Genomic DNA, 18,171 nt, shown 5'->3' with positions numbered 1-18,171 from the left:
CTTTGTTATTTCACGGGGCTTTGATAGCACAGCTAATATGTATGTTAAGTATTAAAATGTATTTCTTCATTAAGCCGACTTTAAAATGATGAATGAAAAAGAAAAATAAAACAATAATAGAATATAATAAATAATGAACTCATAAAACAGCACTTTAAATGTATGGTGCAGTAACTCTTTTAAGTTTTTTTCTCTTAAGTTATGGTTGGTTACGGTGTTATCACATTCGATCTATCGTTATTTGGCTTACCTTGATGTATGTTATTCTTCATTTGTTCTTTACATTTACTAGTTCATCGTTGAGTTTCTTGAATGATTTTTGGTTTATTACTATATTTCTATGATTGGTCTAAAGATTACCGAATATTTTTTCACTATAATATAAGAAAAGATAAGTCACAACCAAAAATTATTTGAAGAAATTAAATAACACAAAAGGTAAGCTATAAAAAATGAAATACAATAACAAAAAATAATAATGGATTCAAAAATAGACAAAAGAAAATCCTCTGTATTCATGTACTTAAAATTATCTATTATTCCTATTGTATAGACTCAGCATTTAATGGTTTGCTTTTCTGTTTTTTATGATGTTCCTTACATTTTTGATACTCTCACGTATGAAATTGCCAATCATTATAATACCGCGCTCTTTAGTTCAGATCGGACTTGCATATATTTTCGCAAAAACTGAAAATGATTCTTTCCTCCCAAATTTTACTTAAATCATCATTTTGCATACCTTCAGGCGCTCGACATGGGGAAGAACAATTTATTTATTTTCATAGAGACATTGAGCTTAAAAGCTTTGTTTGCTTCTTTTAAACCTAATTTAATATTTGCTCCTTGCATAGCATTCCCTCCGAAGAATTACATTTTCCTGGGATTACACGGTTTACGAACACTGTACCACACAAAAAGGCTGACGTCGAAAAAGGTTTTAGGTCATTACACCAAACTCAGCAACATTTTACCTTTGTTTTAAAAACGTAATCAATCAACTTAAAAAGGTTGTAACACCGGGGTGGTTGCCCCACAAAAATACACCGCAAGCCGAACAGATTAAGGACCAATACACAACCATAGAAAGGAATTACAACTTGTTTTACCACATTATAGCCTAATTAGCAGCGTAACGTTTCGAGGAAAGCAAACACTAGCCTTCCTTCCCCTTCCCCATTTTCCCAGCATCGAATCAGCACGGCATCATGCAATTTAAAACGTCCACATCAACCATTCTACCGAATCAACTCACGAATGATAAATTGATTTGTCACCGTGTCCCACCGCTGGCCGGTCCCGCCGTCGGCAAAAACCTCACTCTTAATATCTGTCATCTTTACGATGGCCATAAAACATAATTAATTATATAGTTCAACCACGGTGGTGACGCTGCGTCGAGAGCTTCGTGCCGTGAAATTATCGGAAAGTCATCGTCTCCCTCGCTTGGATGAATTTAATTATGCCACTTTGCGGCGCGCATAGACCGCAACTTCATCGCTTTAATCCGGATGCCGGTTCGGCTTTCGGCTAGGGGAGCATACCCACCGGCCAGCAACTGGCCAGTCAATTTCCGGCCCTTTTCAGTTGGCAATTAAATAAACACAAAAATGGAAATAAATAGAAGCAAACATCAACTTTCCCGGCACGCCGATTAATCAATTTCCAAGCTGTAGTCCTGTGTTTCTGCGTGTGCAGTGAGTCGGAATTACCGGCAAGCCGGAATTTGCTACACTAAACTGTATGCTAATGGTAGATAAGCAGTGTCGGCTTGTGTCAGGCAGTGCGATAAATCAGTCCGGTGAATAAATCTTGCTGAAACAATACACTTCCATCGAAAGAGTGCACGAGCGCGCGCCCGGGATAAGCATTTGGTGTGCCTTAGCAAACAAAACGAGCCTGTAAGAAAAGCCTGCGGCTTTCGATGCTCAATTTATACCAGCCACTAGAAGGAGGCGCTTCCGTATGCAAGTGCTAAATCAATCGAATCGTTTGACATCTCGCAAGAGATTTGGCTCTTTTGGCTGCGTGTGCTTACAAGCGGAAGGAAGGTAAACGTACTCCGAGTTCGCGATGGTTTGGCGCGATAAAACCATGGGTGCGTAGGAGGACCGCATGATTGGTGGTCCCAAGCATCTCGAACGAAAAATCCCGGATGTGCAATCGGCTGATGTCACCGTGCCGATTCAACTCCCGGTCCCGCGGGCGCTCAGACTTCCAAAGGGTAAACATATACAACACAGGCTCCACAGGCCGACATTCCTTGGCTCTTTCTTCGCGCTGGCGCCATCGAACGACCCGCGACGAACTTTAAATTCTTCAGCCAGCGACAAAAACCGAACCGAACTGAACCGAAATTCTCAACTCTTGCGCAATTCGATCGAATGTGAAAACCTTCGAGCTGGCCTGATTACCCAGTGGTTGCAAAACCACACGGACAAACACCTTGAAGACGGCACACATCATAAACATATTCATTCGAGCGAGCGTCGTAACATCTCCCAGCCAACCCTGAATGACTTTGGTCGGTAATTAAAAGTTAATTTGAAAATGTAAAACACTAGACCGACCGAACGGAGCGACCCAACAAGCCAGATGTCACCGGTTGGAGCATCATAACGTGGAAAGGACGCTTCAAACACCATTCCCACATGGAAGAAGGAACGCTGGGTCGATTCGTGCAAAATGTCGAGGTCACTTTTGCGGTCACCAGGCAGCAGCAGCAGCAGCAACACCCGCCACAAAAACTGGTTCACTTTGCCGTTCTCACATCTTCGCACACGCAGAGGAACGCGCGAGCTCCCAAAAACGGCACCCGTTTTCCATCTTTTGCTCTGGTTGGTGGTGAATTATTTGATGCCGGCTGTCCTAACTAAGGGGGGAAATATTTACATAGAACGACAAACCGGAACCCACCACTCGGTGGTGGCAGATCGATGGTTCCCCCCCCCCCCTTCTGGCACGATGAAAATATGGAGATCGCTGGCGCATAGGTGTTCGTTACGATTAATTTGCCGCATTTGTTTGTGGCGCTGGTGCTGCCCATTGTATGCAAAAACCATTCCTGCCTAATGATGCGATATTTATCGCCAGCCCCACTCGGCGAACCCTTGGCGATTATCGAGTTATCGATGCATACGCTTCGGAGCAGATAGATCGTAGATTGCCGAGCCACATCGTAAGTCACCTCGTTAATCTGATTAATGAATTGGTTGCCCTCAAGCCAGAACCAGATCAGTTCGATTTGTGTGATGCATAAGAGAGCCACAATAGAGGGCACCCATTATGGGTGGTGTGATGTTTGTTTGAACACCCCCGTTGAGGGCATGGAAAATAAGCCCTAATTCGTATGTGGCATATCTTGTCCCATTATTGTCACCTTACTAATCGCCTCAGTTTTTTTCTTCTTTTTATTGGAGAGCAAAACGTGTTCTGATGTTCACGTTGCCTTACAGCTCTATCGTGATGCGTGAAACATTAATCGAATGGTTTATGCGTGTCTGATTGTGTGGGTATTGTTTTGGGCGGTCACGTGATTCGCTACCTCTTTCATCGGAGCTAAGAAGTCTTGAGCGCCTAAATGTAGGCAACTTGTTTGACGGCACGTGTGCTGTCGTTGCATGCGATGGTAAGGCATAGTTTTCTTGTAAACAAAAATGTACAACTGACAAGATATACAAGCAAGCTTTAATAACAAAAAAAAAATTTGAAAAAAAAAAGAAAAGATGGTAAAGATTTAAAAGAACGACTATATTATAGGCCAGACATGTCAAACATACGGCCTACGGGCCACAAACGGCCCGCGAAGACTTTCAATCCGGCCCGCAAAGAACTTTGGCAGTTATTTGAATGAAGCAGAAATATATTGTAGATTATAAGTTAAGAAAAACGGTTGTACTAATGTTTATCCACTAAGGAAGAAGGTTTCAATATTCAGTCTTTATAGTTCAATTAACGAGGTTTGAAGTAAATTATATATTGTTGCTTGTTTGGGAAGGTATCCGCGAAGATGGCATGTAGCATGTGTTTAGTAGTTGTTTCTTGGTGGCACCCTAAAGTCGGACTCTCCATTTTTCACCCATTATCTGACCTTGAGGCTTTCTGGAAAGTTCGGATACCATGTATCGGAATACCACTGTTTTCAATTCATTGATGAGGGTAGTCTTTTAGCTATGGTTCTGCAAAAATCAGGACAATATGTTTAAAAATCGAAAAAAAACTAGCATTGAAAAACGGTGTGATGTAGTTCTAAAATTTTTAATTATCATTATTAGTCAGAGGCGTTTTGAGAATGCAGCAATTGTACTTCGTTTGTCGTTTTGCGAAGGCGATAAACGAGGTTTGAAGAACTGTCCAGATAGCCTCAAAGAGTGCATGTATCGGAGCATTGAATATGAATTATTAAATTTCTAAGTAAAGGCAACTGTCCGGCAACTTCCGAGAGGAAGATGCTCAGAAGGATACTTGGCCCAGTATGTGTGGAAAGACAATGGAGGAGTCGCTATAATGACGAGCTATACGATATGTACGACGACCACACTGTCGTGCAGCGTATCAAGCTCGCCAGGCTCCTGTGAGCTGGCCATGTTGTACGCATGTAAACGGACAACCCAGCCTGTAAAGTCTTTTTAGGCCGTCCACAAGGACAGAGGAGGCGTGGTAGGCGAGATTGCGTGAAGGCGTCCGCCATTAAGACCGGGATAACGGACTGGCAGACTAAGGCGCGATACCGTGAGCGGTTTCGGACACTCTTGAGGCAGGCCAAGACCTCAAAGCGGTTGAAGCGCCGGATAAATCGATAAATCGAAGGGCAACTGAATTAAAGAATTAGTAAATTTCATGAACTGCTTTAGTTATTGTATTATAACGTTATATCCATGATTCCTTATTTCAACACAATGAAATATTTATGATATATTATCTGTTATTAATAGCTTTATTGGAGGCTACGAAAACATATAGATAAGATTCTGGTCGAAGAATAAGTCCTAAATGATCCCCCACTACCCTCAACAGTGACCCGCGAGAGTATTTTTATCCCTTATCCCAAACCCGCGATCCAAAACGAGTTGGACATCACTGTTATAGACATAAATTTCGTCAATTTAAGCGATGTATATTGACAAATTGCTGTTATTTTGTATTACAAGGACAGCAATTATCTGAAAGAAGGACTCATGTAAAAGGTCGTCAATCCTTGCAAACACCATCAAACTGGGTTAAAAACATTTAACTGCTTCGTCAATAGCTACGAATAATTCCAATTTACTTTCAAACATGATGAAATGAATTAAGTACAAAAATAAGTTACCAACATCTTTTAGAGTTGCGAATTTTCTTAAATATATCAACCGCCATCAGTGAATACTGAATCAGAATTTTTTAGTACACAAAACAAGGAGAAGGTACATGGTAGTAGACCTAGTGCATCATTAATGTTAATAAAAACGAGCGATTGTGTCCAATTTGGACCAAACATGTCTACAATATGGATACCTGGAACTTCCAAGAATTCAACTAATTTATAAGTTAAGTTTTCACAGCTCTTTCATGAATGGTACCGGCCAAAATGTGCAATAAACTTTTAAATTTATTTTGAAAAAAATTGACACTTTTTAAACTACTCTTTAACTACACGAGGTAATTGTTTGCTAACATCCTCCTATACTTTTCATTGGTTTGGTTCATTGTATTGGACAATTGTCTTCGTAGCAATGTTTCGTTCGACGCGATGAATCATTAACATGCACAAACCATGTGAATATAAGTCCCTATTAGCATAAAGTAATATCAATGAGATATTTTATCATAAACAACTCTTAAAAATAATTATTTGTCAAAAAAAAAACAATCAGAACATTTGCTTCGGCAAGCGCATGGCTGCATCGCTTTCATTAAACTATGGCACAAGTTTCACAAAATGTGTAGAAAAACGACTGCAACAAACTAAACTTCGTCATATGCTGATCCGGACGATTGACCACATCGTATTACATGGCAATCAAAAATCACTTAGCAAAACACGATATCAACGAGCAATGGTATTACAACACTTTTCACTCACGTTCTCGTCACATTCTTAGCTCAGTATTGCAACGAAAAGCATGTCCAAAATTGAAAAGTTGACATGAGTTTGCTTGTGTAAGTAATACAGTTTCTGCTACATATCATACAAAGCTTCATACCGGGCTATTGACCTTTTTATTCAACTGTACTCCAACAGCTTAATCACCTTACTATTGGTGCTTTCGACGCATGCATACGAGTTCACCTGCTCCTACACTGCGTGCACCGTGTCCAATATACACATTACCTACGACGGACTGTACGCCTTCAGCTTCATTCCCAACGGAACGGATGCGCTATTTTTGAAAGGTGCTAAAGGGAAACTGGCGGACTTTTCCTTCCTCGAAAGTGCTCCCTATCTCGTGCAGTTTGTACTAGAAAGGTGTATGTTTGGTGAGCTGGTTATGCCCGCCTTTAAAACCCCTTCAACGGTGATATTAAAACACGTGTCGGTGAAAACTATTCGATTCAATTCCGGTGGTCAAATGCTCCGTGACATCAGATTGTGTGGCACAACGTTCAAGAACATTCCTGACACGGTACTGCAACTATCGGGTGTTGTAGATCTAGAGCAAAGCCATTCCCCTATGCGACACTTGCAGCTAAGTGTACTTAGGCGCATGAACAGTCTCGTCAATCTAAACCTGTCCTACAACAAGATACAAACCATAACGGCCGACTCGGAGGGTGTTTGCTGTGAGAAGCTGGAGTCTTTAAACTTGATTGGTAATTCGCTGAAGCAGTTCGATTTTGCAGTTGTGATGTACATGCCGCAATTTCAGCGCCTTTTTCTCGGCAACAATCAAATCGCAACGATAAGTGTAGAGGCAAATAAGCCCTACACAGGTAAGCAGCGCTTCTGCTCTTGGAAATCTTACTACCTTAAGCGGATTGAAGTAGGTGTGGAGATTCCCAAACCACCGTGCGTGGATTATTTTGCCAAGCTCAACGGAATTACGCTAAACCACAACAAACTGACAACGATCGATATGAGCCTGTTTGAACGGATGAACGTGCTGGATTATCTAGATTTAGCGTACAATCCTTTAAAATCTGTGAAGATAGTGAAGGAAAAAGTGCCAATCTCAATCAACTTTAGCCTGCTGAAAGGTGAAGCTGGATATTTATACGACTTACCGCCGGAAGTGTTCACGAGGGTTTAATAAAGAAGCGTTTTGATAGGTACTTAACGTAAAAATGTTTTTTTATAGGAAAAAGGTAAATTAAAGCAACAAATATTCGATCGTAGCCAATGGAAGTATTCGTTCAGTTTACTCAGTCTGCATGAAGTTTTCGTTCAGTTTACTGTCTTCTGACCAAACAGAAATCGTTTTGCAATTGTTTTTTTTTTCTATTTTTCCACCATGTTTTATTTCTTATGATTGTCATATGCATTGAACTGTATGTCAAGTCTTTTTAACGAACATTCCACTCCAAACCAGTCTTTATTCAACCTCGTCGGCCCATCGCTAAAAATCTATCCGGAATACGACGCTGGCTTTGAGCGCTTTTCTCCTCCCTGTCCGCTTTTGCCATCTTTTCATCCACACCACCTACCCGTGATCGAGCAGTATCAACCTTGGGCAGGTAAGCATTAACGCTGTCTCCAGGCACTCGTTGGCTAGGGCCCGAATTGCTTGGCTTCGGTACCAGCTCGTCGTAGTTGAATGCCTTACCGAGGTTATTGGGTGTTTGCGGTTCTTCATCGATTGCATATTTGTCATACATTTCAAACACCACCTTGTCAAACTTGGCCAACTGCACATCGTACACACCAGGCGCAATCTTATTGACAAGCTCATTCAACGGTGCACCTTCCTGCGTTTTAAACTGAGGATGCTCCGTACGCACGATAACATGCCTGGCATCGGTCGGTACCTTCAGTATGATCTCAATACAGCTGCCCATATCCGACGGTGGTGGTGGTGTGGAATGGCTCGGTTTTCCCGGATCATTTTGCTTCGCTGGTGCAACTGCATCAACTGTATCAGTGTCCTCGTCATCATCGACCTCATCGTACACGTCACCGTTGAACGAGGCGGATGTTTTCGGAGCCATCGATGGTTTCACTTTTTCCGGCGAGCCCGTAGTAACGAACGGTGGTCCGATATCACGAATCACTGGTAAAACTCTACTGATGGCAGCTAGCACGTCGTTTGAATCGCTCGGAAGACCAAGTCGAGATGGAAACGGATCTGCTTCAAATGGTGGTGTCGGGAAGACATCGGTGAGGGGAGAATCTGCCGGTTGTGTTCTAGCAGCAAGTTTGATATCAGGCCTATCAGATCCCTTCTTGGACTGTGACTTGCTCGGTTCTTTGCCTGATTTGGGCGACTGCTTGGGGTCATCAGACTCTTCGGCTGCCTCGTCCTCGGGTTTCTCTGAGCTTACATCGTCTTGTTGATTTTCAGGATCCTCCGATGACTTGGAGTCCTCGCTGGGCCTCTTGTTCTTGCTGTCAGGCTTTTCAGATCCCTTTTTCGGCTGCGACTTGCTTGGTTCCTTTCCTGACTTGGGTGATTGCTTGGGGTCATCAGACTCTTCGGCTGCCTCGTCTTCAGGTTTCTCGGAGCTCACATCTTCTTGTTGATTTTCAGGATCCTGCGATGACTTGGAGTCCTTACTGGGCTTCTTGTTCTTGATGTCAGGCTTTTCAGATCCCTTCTTGGGCTGCGACTTACTCGGTTCCTTCGCTGATTTGGGCGATTGATTGGGGTCATCAGATCTTTCGGCTGCCTCGTCCTCAGGTTTCTCTGAGCTCACATCGTCTTGTTGATTTTCAGGATCCTCCGATGACTTGAAGTCCTCGCTGGGCTTCTTGTTCTTACTGTCAGGCTTATCAGATCCCTTCTTGAGCTGTGACTTACTCGGTTCCTTCGCTGATTTGGATGATTGCTTGGGGTTATCAGACTCTTCGGCTGCCTCGTCCTCAGGTTTCTCTGAGCTCACATCGTCTTGTTGCTCATCATAATCCTCCAAAGACTTCGATTCCTCGCTGGGCTCCTTTATCTTACTGTCAAGTTCTTCCACATCAGACTCTCTGGAAGCCTCGTCTTCAGGTTTAATTGAGCTTTCACCGTTTAGTTGATCTTCATAATCCTCCAACGACACTGAATCATCGCTGGGCGTCTTGTTCTTGCTGTTCGGCTTTTCAGATCCCTTCTTGGGTTGCGACTTGCTTGGTTCTTTTTCTGACTTGGGTGATTGCTTGGGGTCATCAGACTCTTCGGCTGCCTCGTCTTCAGGTTTCTCTGAGCTCACATCGTCTTGTTGATTCTCAGGATCCTCCGATGACTTGGAGTCCTCGCTGGGCTTCTTGTTCTTGCTGTCAGGCTTATCAGATCCCTTCTTCGGCTGTGACTTGCTTGGTTCTTTTTCTGTCTTGGGTGATTGCTTGGGGTCATCAGACTCTTCGGCTGCCTCGTCTTCAGGTTTCTCTGAGCTCACATCGTCTTGTTGATTCTCAGGATCCTCCGATGACTTGGAGTCCTCGCTGGGCTTCTTGTTCTTGCTGTCAGGCTTATCAGATCCCTTCTTGGGCTGCGACTTGCTCGGTTCCTTCGCTGATTTGGATGATTGCTTGGGGTCATCAGACTCTTCGGCTGCCTCGTCCTCAGGTTTCTCTGAGCTCACATCGTCTTGTTGATTTTCAGGATGCTCCGACGACTTGGAGTCCTCGCTGGGCTTCTTGTTCTTACTATCAGGCTTATCAGATCCCTTCTTGGGCTGCGACTTACTCGGTTCCTTCGCTGATTTGGGTGATTGTTTGGGGTCATCAGACTCTTCGGCTGCCTCGTCCTCAGGTTTCTCTGAGCTCACATCGTCTTGTTGATTTTCAGGATCCTCCGACGACTTGGAGTCCACGCTGGGCTTCTTGCTCTTGATGTCAGGCTTATCAGATCCCTTTTTGGGCTGCGACTTGCTCGGTTCCTTTCCTGACTTGGGTGACTGCTTGGGGTCATCAGACTCTTCGGCTGCCTCGTCCTCAGGTTTCTCTGAGCTCACATCGTCTTGTTGATTTTCAGGATGATCCGACGACTTGGAGTCCTCGCTGGGCTTCTTGTTCTTACTATCAGGCTTATCAGATCCCTTCTTGGGCTGCGACTTATTTGGTTCCTTCGCTGATTTGGGTGATTGTTTGGGGTCATCAGACTCTTCGGCTGCCTCGTCCTCAGGTTTCTCTGTGCTCACATCGTCTTGTTGATTCTCAGGATCCTCCGATGACTTGAAATCCTCGCTGGGCTTCTTGTTCTTGCTGTCAGGCTTTTCAGATCCCTTCTTGAGCTGTGACTTGCTCGGTTCCTTTCCTGACTTGGATGATTGCTTGGGGTCATCAGACTCTTCGGCTGCCTCGTCCTCAGGTTTCTCTGAGCTCACATCGTCTTGTTGATTTTCAGGATCCTCCGATGACTTGGAGTCCTCGCTGGGCTTCTTGTTCTTACTGTCAGGCTTATCAGATCCCTTCTTGGGCTGCGACTTACTCGGTTCCTTCGCTGATTTGGGCGATTGCTTGGGGTCATCAGATCTTTCGGCTGCCTCGTCCTCAGGTTTCTCTGAGCTCACATCGTCTTGTTGATTCTCAGGATCCTCCGATGACTTGGAGTCCTCACTGGGCTTCTTGTTCTTGCTGTCAGGCTTATCAGATCCCTTCTTCGGCTGTGACTTGCTTGGTTCTTTTTCTGACTTGGGTGATTGCTTGGGGTCATCAGACTCTTCGACTGCCTCGTACTTAGGTTTCTCATCGTCTTGTTGATTTTCAGGATCCTCCGATGACTTGAAGTCCTCGCTGGGCTTCTTGTTCTTACTGTCAGGCTTTTCAGATCCCTTCTTGGGCTGCGACTTACTCGGTTCCTTCGCTGATTTGGGCGATTGCTTGGGGTCATCAGATCTTTCGGCTGCCTCGTCCTCAGGTTTCTCTGAGCTCACATCGTCTTGTTGATTTTCAGGATCCTCCGATGACTTGAAGTCCTCGCTGGGCTTCTTGTTCTTACTGTCAGGCTTATCAGATCCCTTCTTGAGCTGTGACTTACTCGGTTCCTTCGCTGATTTGGATGATTGCTTGGGGTCATCAGACTCTTCGGCTGCCTCGTCCTCAGGTTTCTCTGAGCTCACATCGACTTGTTGATTTTCAGGATCCTCCGATGACTTGGAGTCCTCGCTGGGCTTCTTGTGCTTGCTGTCAAGCTTTTGAGATGCTTTCTTGGCTTGTACCTCGGGTTGGACTTGCTGAGGTGTCAGGTTCAGTTCTTCGTTAGGTTTAATCGCTTCTGAATCAACGGAGTTACTTTTCGGAATATTATCTGGTTGCGGTCTTCTATTTGGCTTGGCTAACGTACTTGGTTTCTTGTCTGTTGGTTTCTCCACTCTATTTTTCGGCTGTGGTTCATCAACTTGGTTTGACTGCTTTTCAAAGCTTGCTACTTGCTTCGGCTTAGATGCCGGTGCTGACATTGCATCACTGGATGGTTGTGGGGACGGTTCTTGAGCAATTGGAGACTTTGCGCTTCCTGCAGGTTTCTTTACTGGCCTTCTAAAGGAACTTGGATCCCTCACATTAATCAGACGATTACCCGTTTTATTAGGAGCATCAGCTGGCACCGCATTTGCAGATTCTTTTTTCGGTTGAATCGCATCATCTCTTATGTCGCTGCTTTCCATAGGTTTGTCGCTTTCTTTCGGCCTGCTCGCCCTTTCCTTCCCATCATAAGAAGGCGCATTCCTCTGCGGTTCGTCCTCACCATTGCTACTCTCGAAATCCTTCTTTATCTTTTCGGCCATATTCTTCAAACGTCCCAGATCGCCATCCTCCGTGCAGTCGACGGGAAATAATTCAGCAGCTGGGCCATCCTCACCGTTCCTAAAATGGTAAAAGTTTCGTTGATTGTTATTGATTTTTCGCTTGGAAGCTGGCCGAAACGTAACGCTTGCCTAAATTGTTGCAATTTGCGCTCTTACCTCAACAGTTTCAACCGTTCCCGTGTCATTTTATCCGGAGCAGATAAACTCACACTTCGGTACCCAGACCCATCGGCCAAATAGTGTGTGACAAACATTTTTCCCTGTCCATCGACGTAACCGTAACATCCTAGCACCGCTCCGTCAATAGTTTTCTGATGCTGAAACTGTGTTTCTCCCTTGCGATCTGCTTTCCTGTAATCAGCTTTCCCTGGAAAATAGCAATGCGGAAAGCATTATACCATTCTACTGATGCTTTTATCACGATTTTCCTGTCCATTTAATTACCTCCACGGTATGCCCGTTCATCTCTCGCTTCGGTGAAAAGTACCAGCAGCGATAGCAGCAGCTGTAGCAGAATGAAGAGTGATAATTGATAATTAATTAGATTTGTTTGGCTTTCAGTTTATCTTCATGGTTTGTTTAATTTAAACTAGCTTGCTTGGCATAATGAAACAAAGACTATTTGCCCAATTAGTGTGAATAACTCATTGAAACCCAATGTCAATATCCACCTATAAACAAGTTCTGTCAATAAGTCAATAAGTCAATAGTAAAAAAAAATCGTGTAAACGAAAATATTCTCTCAACTATTATTCCCAAACATGTAATTAGATGATTAGAACATCGTCAAAGTATAAGTTCTTAATCATACTTAATGAAGGATCGCATAATACTTATTAACTTATTTATTTATTTATTTCTTAATTCATGTTTATTGCCCTACGGAAACAACAAGATCCAATTAAGACATTTTCCGCATTACCCGTAATTCAAATATTAGTACGATCATTAAGAAACACTCTCCACATCGGGCTTCTCTTGTTAAAAATCGCTTAATTTTATATCAAAATTCTTCTGTGATTTGAGACTATGCTATATTCTAAAAAACCTTTCAAAACATGGCGTTGAAATACGCAAATCGAAAAGCTTATCGCCTTTTATCCGTGTCCACTTCCGATTCCCTTAACTCTGGTGAAAGCCCCTAATAAGTTTATGCACCCAAATTTTAAATTAGTCTCACTATTATGTCAAATATTTGAAATATTTCTACAACATTGTATTAATTGTTATGTGCAGTGTTGAATGACCCGAAAGTCCATAATCAATTGTAGCGATACTCAAAGGCTTTAAATTATCTACATTATATTATAACAAAAAACTTTAAAACGAAAATAAAGCCAAATCAAGTCTAAACTACCGTGAGAACCTCATCGTTTTAGAGCTTAATTTCTTAAAAGTATACAAAGATTTATGACTGGAACATAATATAGATAATTCAGCAATAAATCAAGCCAAACTTATATTGCATAGATAACTATTCATTTTAATGTGTTTTGTTTGTATTTTAAGTCGATAAGAACCCCACTTAATACATAAAAGATGCAATGGGAAGCGATTCACACATCCTTCTTCTTTGCTCCCGGTTGAGCACGTCGTGGCTTACATGGCCACAGATGATACAATTCCTACTAATGGTAATACAATAAAGAGCTGCTCAAAAGGACTCACAGTATTGGATATGTGATAACAGAACGCCTTAAAGCAAAATGCGCAACATCAGGTTCACCCCTTCTAAGGGCACTCTTTTGAATTTTTCACTTTTTATATACATATATATTTTTCTTTCCTTCTTTCCTTCATATTTTTGAATTTCTTTTGTCTTGTTCCTAATCTAATAGTGTTAAGTAGATAAGTCAGTTTAAGTTAAGATAGCGTAACAAAAGGCCCTAGGCCTAACACCATGCTTTCTAAAACCAAAACAAACTGCCTCTTGGCAAAATGCTCTACAGCGGTGAAAAGCGAGCGTTACGCTAAATCTCGCAAAACAAATGTACACATGAACTTAATAGAAAAATATCAATAAACATATATTCTGATTCTGACTCACAGTGCAATAAATAATCCACGTCTACTCATCTTGGAATACACTCGCTAGCTCATCAATCTACAGCTTACAATTTGCCTCGCCTTGAGCCATACGTTGTTTAGAATATAAACATAAAACCAAAACCTGTAGTAATTCCTGTCATAAAAGAAGACGAAACAGGATGTCCTGCTGGAAAGGTCACGCTACAGAAGATGTTCGACCAAAGAGTCAAATTGTTAAATGGCTGGCAAGAATACACCACAAAACTAATGGGACAGTGCTGTTTTCCATTTTTTTTATGCAAGCTCACGTTGTGAAAGATGCGCAGAACTATTATTTCGAGAAGAATGTGATGATGATAAAAAAAATCAAATACCATGCTTGTTATCTGAGAGAAGAATTCATCCTCTGACATCATCATGATGATTTCTTGGGAATTAAAAGATAGTTTTACTATTGGAGATCATCGTGAGTGTCCTACAAACACATATTCCTTTCCCAAAAAACACCATTTCAGCTAAAGTTCATCTTTATCACGTCTGGTTTGAACTCTCCGAAAGACATCACCATTTCGCAATGCACACGTCTCGGGCTTTTTGAGTGCGTTAAATCACTATCGCGTAAATTAATACACCGTCCAGCGCGCGGGCGATCGTTGGATTTGCATTCCGCACAAACTTACCCATCTGCAGTTCAGTCGCATCTTGATCTTGACTCGTGGAACGACGTAGACGTTCCTCTTATAGCACTGAGCTCACACTTAACACGGGCACACACTCACAGTAGCAAACAAAAAAAAACTTGCCCCAAATCCTCCTGGCCCCAAACCGAACACTGCACCGGTTTCAACTTCTCACCCAACTTATTCACAAAACGCTCCCCGAGAGCGTTGTTCCGCCACTGCTCCAGGAGTTGCTTATCGTTCGAGCGCTTCTGCCGAACTGACTGCCGGCCGGCAGGATCACCATCGTTTTGATAACTTTCAAACACACTGTGCATGCAGTTCTGCTCCCCTCCACTCCCCAAATCAAGTCAATCAGGTTTTTACAATATCTTCTTCAGCATAATAAAAAAACACACAACAAAATAGCATAATTTAGAGCCAGAACAACCCAAGAGCGCAGGTTTTTCCAATTTTTATGTATCCTTTTTCCTGCCACGATCACGCGTCGTGACGTTTCTCCACCGACTTGAAAGCGCAATTTATTCTAACGACCTTACCCCTGCCGACCCTGAACCCTGGCACGTACAGACGCTGGGAGGTAACCGAAAGTAAGACGAAAGCAAAATTCTCCAAAATTCTCTACCTTCCTATGGTTCGCACTAATACCCGATCGGTGCGGCAACAACCGAAACACGCCACGCCGTGTATCTGCCCGGTACGATCACACGACGTATGGACACCGGGGCCCCTGATGCTGTGCCTGCAACGCCGAGTCAACCCGACCGATCACACCGTATGGATGGACCAGTTTGTCCACCCCATGCCTGGCATGTGTGTTTCACCCTTTCCCCTAGGAGACCACTCATCCGATGGGTCTTCTTCTGGCCCCAACAAATCCAAAGCACCACTCTGAAGAGTTTATGGTACAGTAATTTATGAACGGTCATTTACCGCGAGTTCGCTTTTCGATACCAGCGCCAAGAAATTAGGAAGATAGCGCACGGAAGATTAAATTCACGCAAAAAAGATTTCTACCCCTTTTTCGCCTACTTTGACCTGCGCTTAGAACGGTCGATCAATAATCGCTCGTGTTCTATATAATGTTTTCAGCAACTCTTCCTTCTTGCTAGACAACTTTACAGCCCTGACATCACCTTACCAAGCAGGAGTGAAAGGAAGAAGATTTATTAGCATTATTCATAAAGCACCTGTTTTATTCTTCATCTTTTTTTGTATCGATGGCACCAGGTAGAGTGTCCTGTTACACACGCTGTGCTTTAGTTTGTTGCTTTTGGTCGCGGATAGGGTGCTGCCCAGCGCCTGCCTTGATGGTAGTGGCAGCAGTGCATCAGCTGGTTTCTTCGCTGGGCGATCGTGCCTTATCACATCGTCGCATTGCGTGATCGCATTTCGTTGGAACTGAATCGTTTGCAGAAACAGGGTGATCCTCGTGTTTACTCTGAAGCTTGTTAGTAACAATAATGAAATAAACCGATGAAAGAAGAATAAATCATATATAAGTTAGTAAAAATTAAAGCATAAATAAACCATTTTTTTAAATACGTTAAATAAACCTAAAGCTTTTATAAATACAAAGAAAACGTATTCACAGCAGTACAGAACATGAAGGACATAATCAATTGTAGCATAGTATGCATAACAAAGGGAGACGGCTTACTTCGTTCATTAAAAGAGCTGTAACAAGATGGACAAGACATGGAGAAGACATGAATGAAGATAGACATATCAAGAGATTAGCTAAATTAACCGTTATTAGGTTCTGCTTTTAAATGAAGATTCTTTGTTTTATAATCACTATAGCTTCGAAAACACATAAAACTTCATTTTCAATATCTTCTTCATTTACTTAATCTTTATCTATTGTTTATTTATTCAAAACATATTTTACCTTCTTCGTTTGCCCGCAAACAAATTGCTTTTGTTTCAACCATACTTACCGTTACTCGCGTAAACTATGCTACCTTGCTTGCTGAAAATGGGCAAATATAATTTATTACTGCCGAGAAAAGTTCTCGCCCGATCAATATTTGCTCCTTTGCCCCTTTTTTCACGTTTTACGCCTACAAACTTTGTCTACCTCCCGCCTCAAAAGATCAAAAAACTTTGCTCCGGTTTGCCACTCGCGTTTGCCACCCTGTGCCATCGATCGAACCTTTATTGTTCTTTTTTCTCTCCCTTTTTTGCATATAAAGTTTCGCTTTTTTGCTTTGGCTCTTTCGCTTTTATCGTTTCGCTTTCTGCTCATTATGCATTCGAGCATCTTTCTTCGGCCACCCCCTCGTCCCGTGCAACAAATTCTGATCTTCTCTCCTTTCGCGCGCGTTTGTGTGCGGTGCGCAGTGGTAAGCAGTAAGAAAGAACCGAAACCAAACTTTTCTCGACATCTCTCCAAACTGCATTAGCATATTGCCTTCGTTTTGTGGTTGTTTTTGTTTTTTCGCTTCCCCCTTTCACGCGCCGGCTATGCGTGTGTAAGAACTTTCAGAGACATCTTCCACGCCGCGCTGAGGGTTGTGTCGTTCTTCATTTTATTGGCGATACAGCATTAGTGCGGCGAGCTTCGTTTCACTTAACACGCTGGCTGGCTGGTGATTCGATCGTATAACCCCGTTGTCGATATATTTCTGCTCGGTTTGGTTTGGTTGGTTCGTTCATTTGACCTGATCCTTTGACATTTCATCTTCGCTGAGCTGAGATGTTACTCAAACTGGTTGGTAAAGTGTATACTCCTTATCATACTATCAGACAACATTTGCACACCACGCTGGTTGCTTATGCATCCTGAGAGCAAAGTGGGTTGGAAAAATCAAAGAACAACACAAAAAGTGGTTTTGTGTTTGTTGAAATCAAGGACCTAATCTCAAACTACAAACCGTAAGAGAACGGAATACGGTTTAGTTCGTTTTCGCGTTCTTCTTGCCTTGCTTTCATTTCGCATGAAAATGATTATTAATTAGAGGCCATTAGCTATGTAGAGCAATATAAATTACTTTGACTAATTTGCATTTTTCCAAAGAAACGGCCCGATGTTGTTAGCTTGTTTGTTTACTTCATACACCAATTTATTCCGTTTTATTTGAGATAATCAGTTGAATAGTTGTTTCAGTGCATCCCACATACTCATATCTAACCACCAATAAATTGTAAAGCAGTAAAGCAAATCATAAGTTACAGATAAAATAAATATTTAATAATAAATATTCATATTTTATCCCTTTTTCAAAGAGTTAATTAAGTAGACAGTTGTCCTCATTATCTGATCTAACTCGGAAAGACAATCACGATATCACGGTTCTAATTAAGTTGCTCCGTCTTTTAACTCTCTTCTTTTACTTCCTGTTGCTTATTCGTTCTTGCGGCCGACGCTTCCACATCCAATGTTGATTGAATTTATGTTGAGCAATATTGTGCAAACTCAATTACCAATCTGCCCATTCGACCGATCGTTGTCGGAGCGCCGATAGGATATTCAGCAACATTCTGTAGAGAAATCTTGGTCGATACAAAAAACTATACATACAGTAAAGATAACTTTCTAATAAAAACGATTTTCTAATTTTCAATAAATATATTACTCTATTTATTAATACACAAC

The 18,171-nt window shown here is 42.4% G+C and overlaps 1 protein-coding gene across 1 annotated transcript; it reads right to left on the bottom strand.

Annotated features, from left to right (window-relative positions):
- Window positions 1-7,412: 7,412 nt before the first annotated feature.
- On the bottom strand, window positions 7,413-14,821 carry LOC120904291 (neurofilament heavy polypeptide-like). Its single transcript, XM_040314180.1, has 4 exons — window positions 14,574-14,821; window positions 12,310-12,370; window positions 12,022-12,232; window positions 7,413-11,923 (listed from the first exon to the last, which is right to left on the bottom strand). The coding sequence occupies exons 1-4, from the start codon at window positions 14,592-14,594 to the stop codon at window positions 7,516-7,518; spliced, it is 4,701 nt and encodes a 1,566-aa protein (XP_040170114.1). The 5' UTR covers window positions 14,595-14,821; the 3' UTR covers window positions 7,413-7,515.
- Between the last annotated feature and the right edge of the window lie 3,350 nt (window positions 14,822-18,171).

The sequence above is a fragment of the Anopheles arabiensis genome, chromosome 3 (assembly GCF_016920715.1).
Source record: "Anopheles arabiensis isolate DONGOLA chromosome 3, AaraD3, whole genome shotgun sequence".
NCBI lineage: Eukaryota > Metazoa > Arthropoda > Insecta > Diptera > Culicidae > Anopheles > Anopheles arabiensis.
This window is presented reverse-complemented; position numbering and strand designations above follow the sequence as displayed.

Excerpts from the sequence above, each read along its gene's own strand:
- LOC120904291 (XM_040314180.1), bottom strand. The coding sequence starts at position 14,594 with ATGCGACTGAACTGCAGATGG. Across the intron at positions 12,371-14,573 it reads TGCGACTGAACTGCAGATGG|CTGCTGCTATCGCTGCTGGT; the intron begins GTAAGTTTGTGC and ends ATTCTGCTACAG. Across the intron at positions 12,233-12,309 it reads TGAACGGGCATACCGTGGAG|GGAAAGCTGATTACAGGAAA; the intron begins GTAATTAAATGG and ends GCTATTTTCCAG.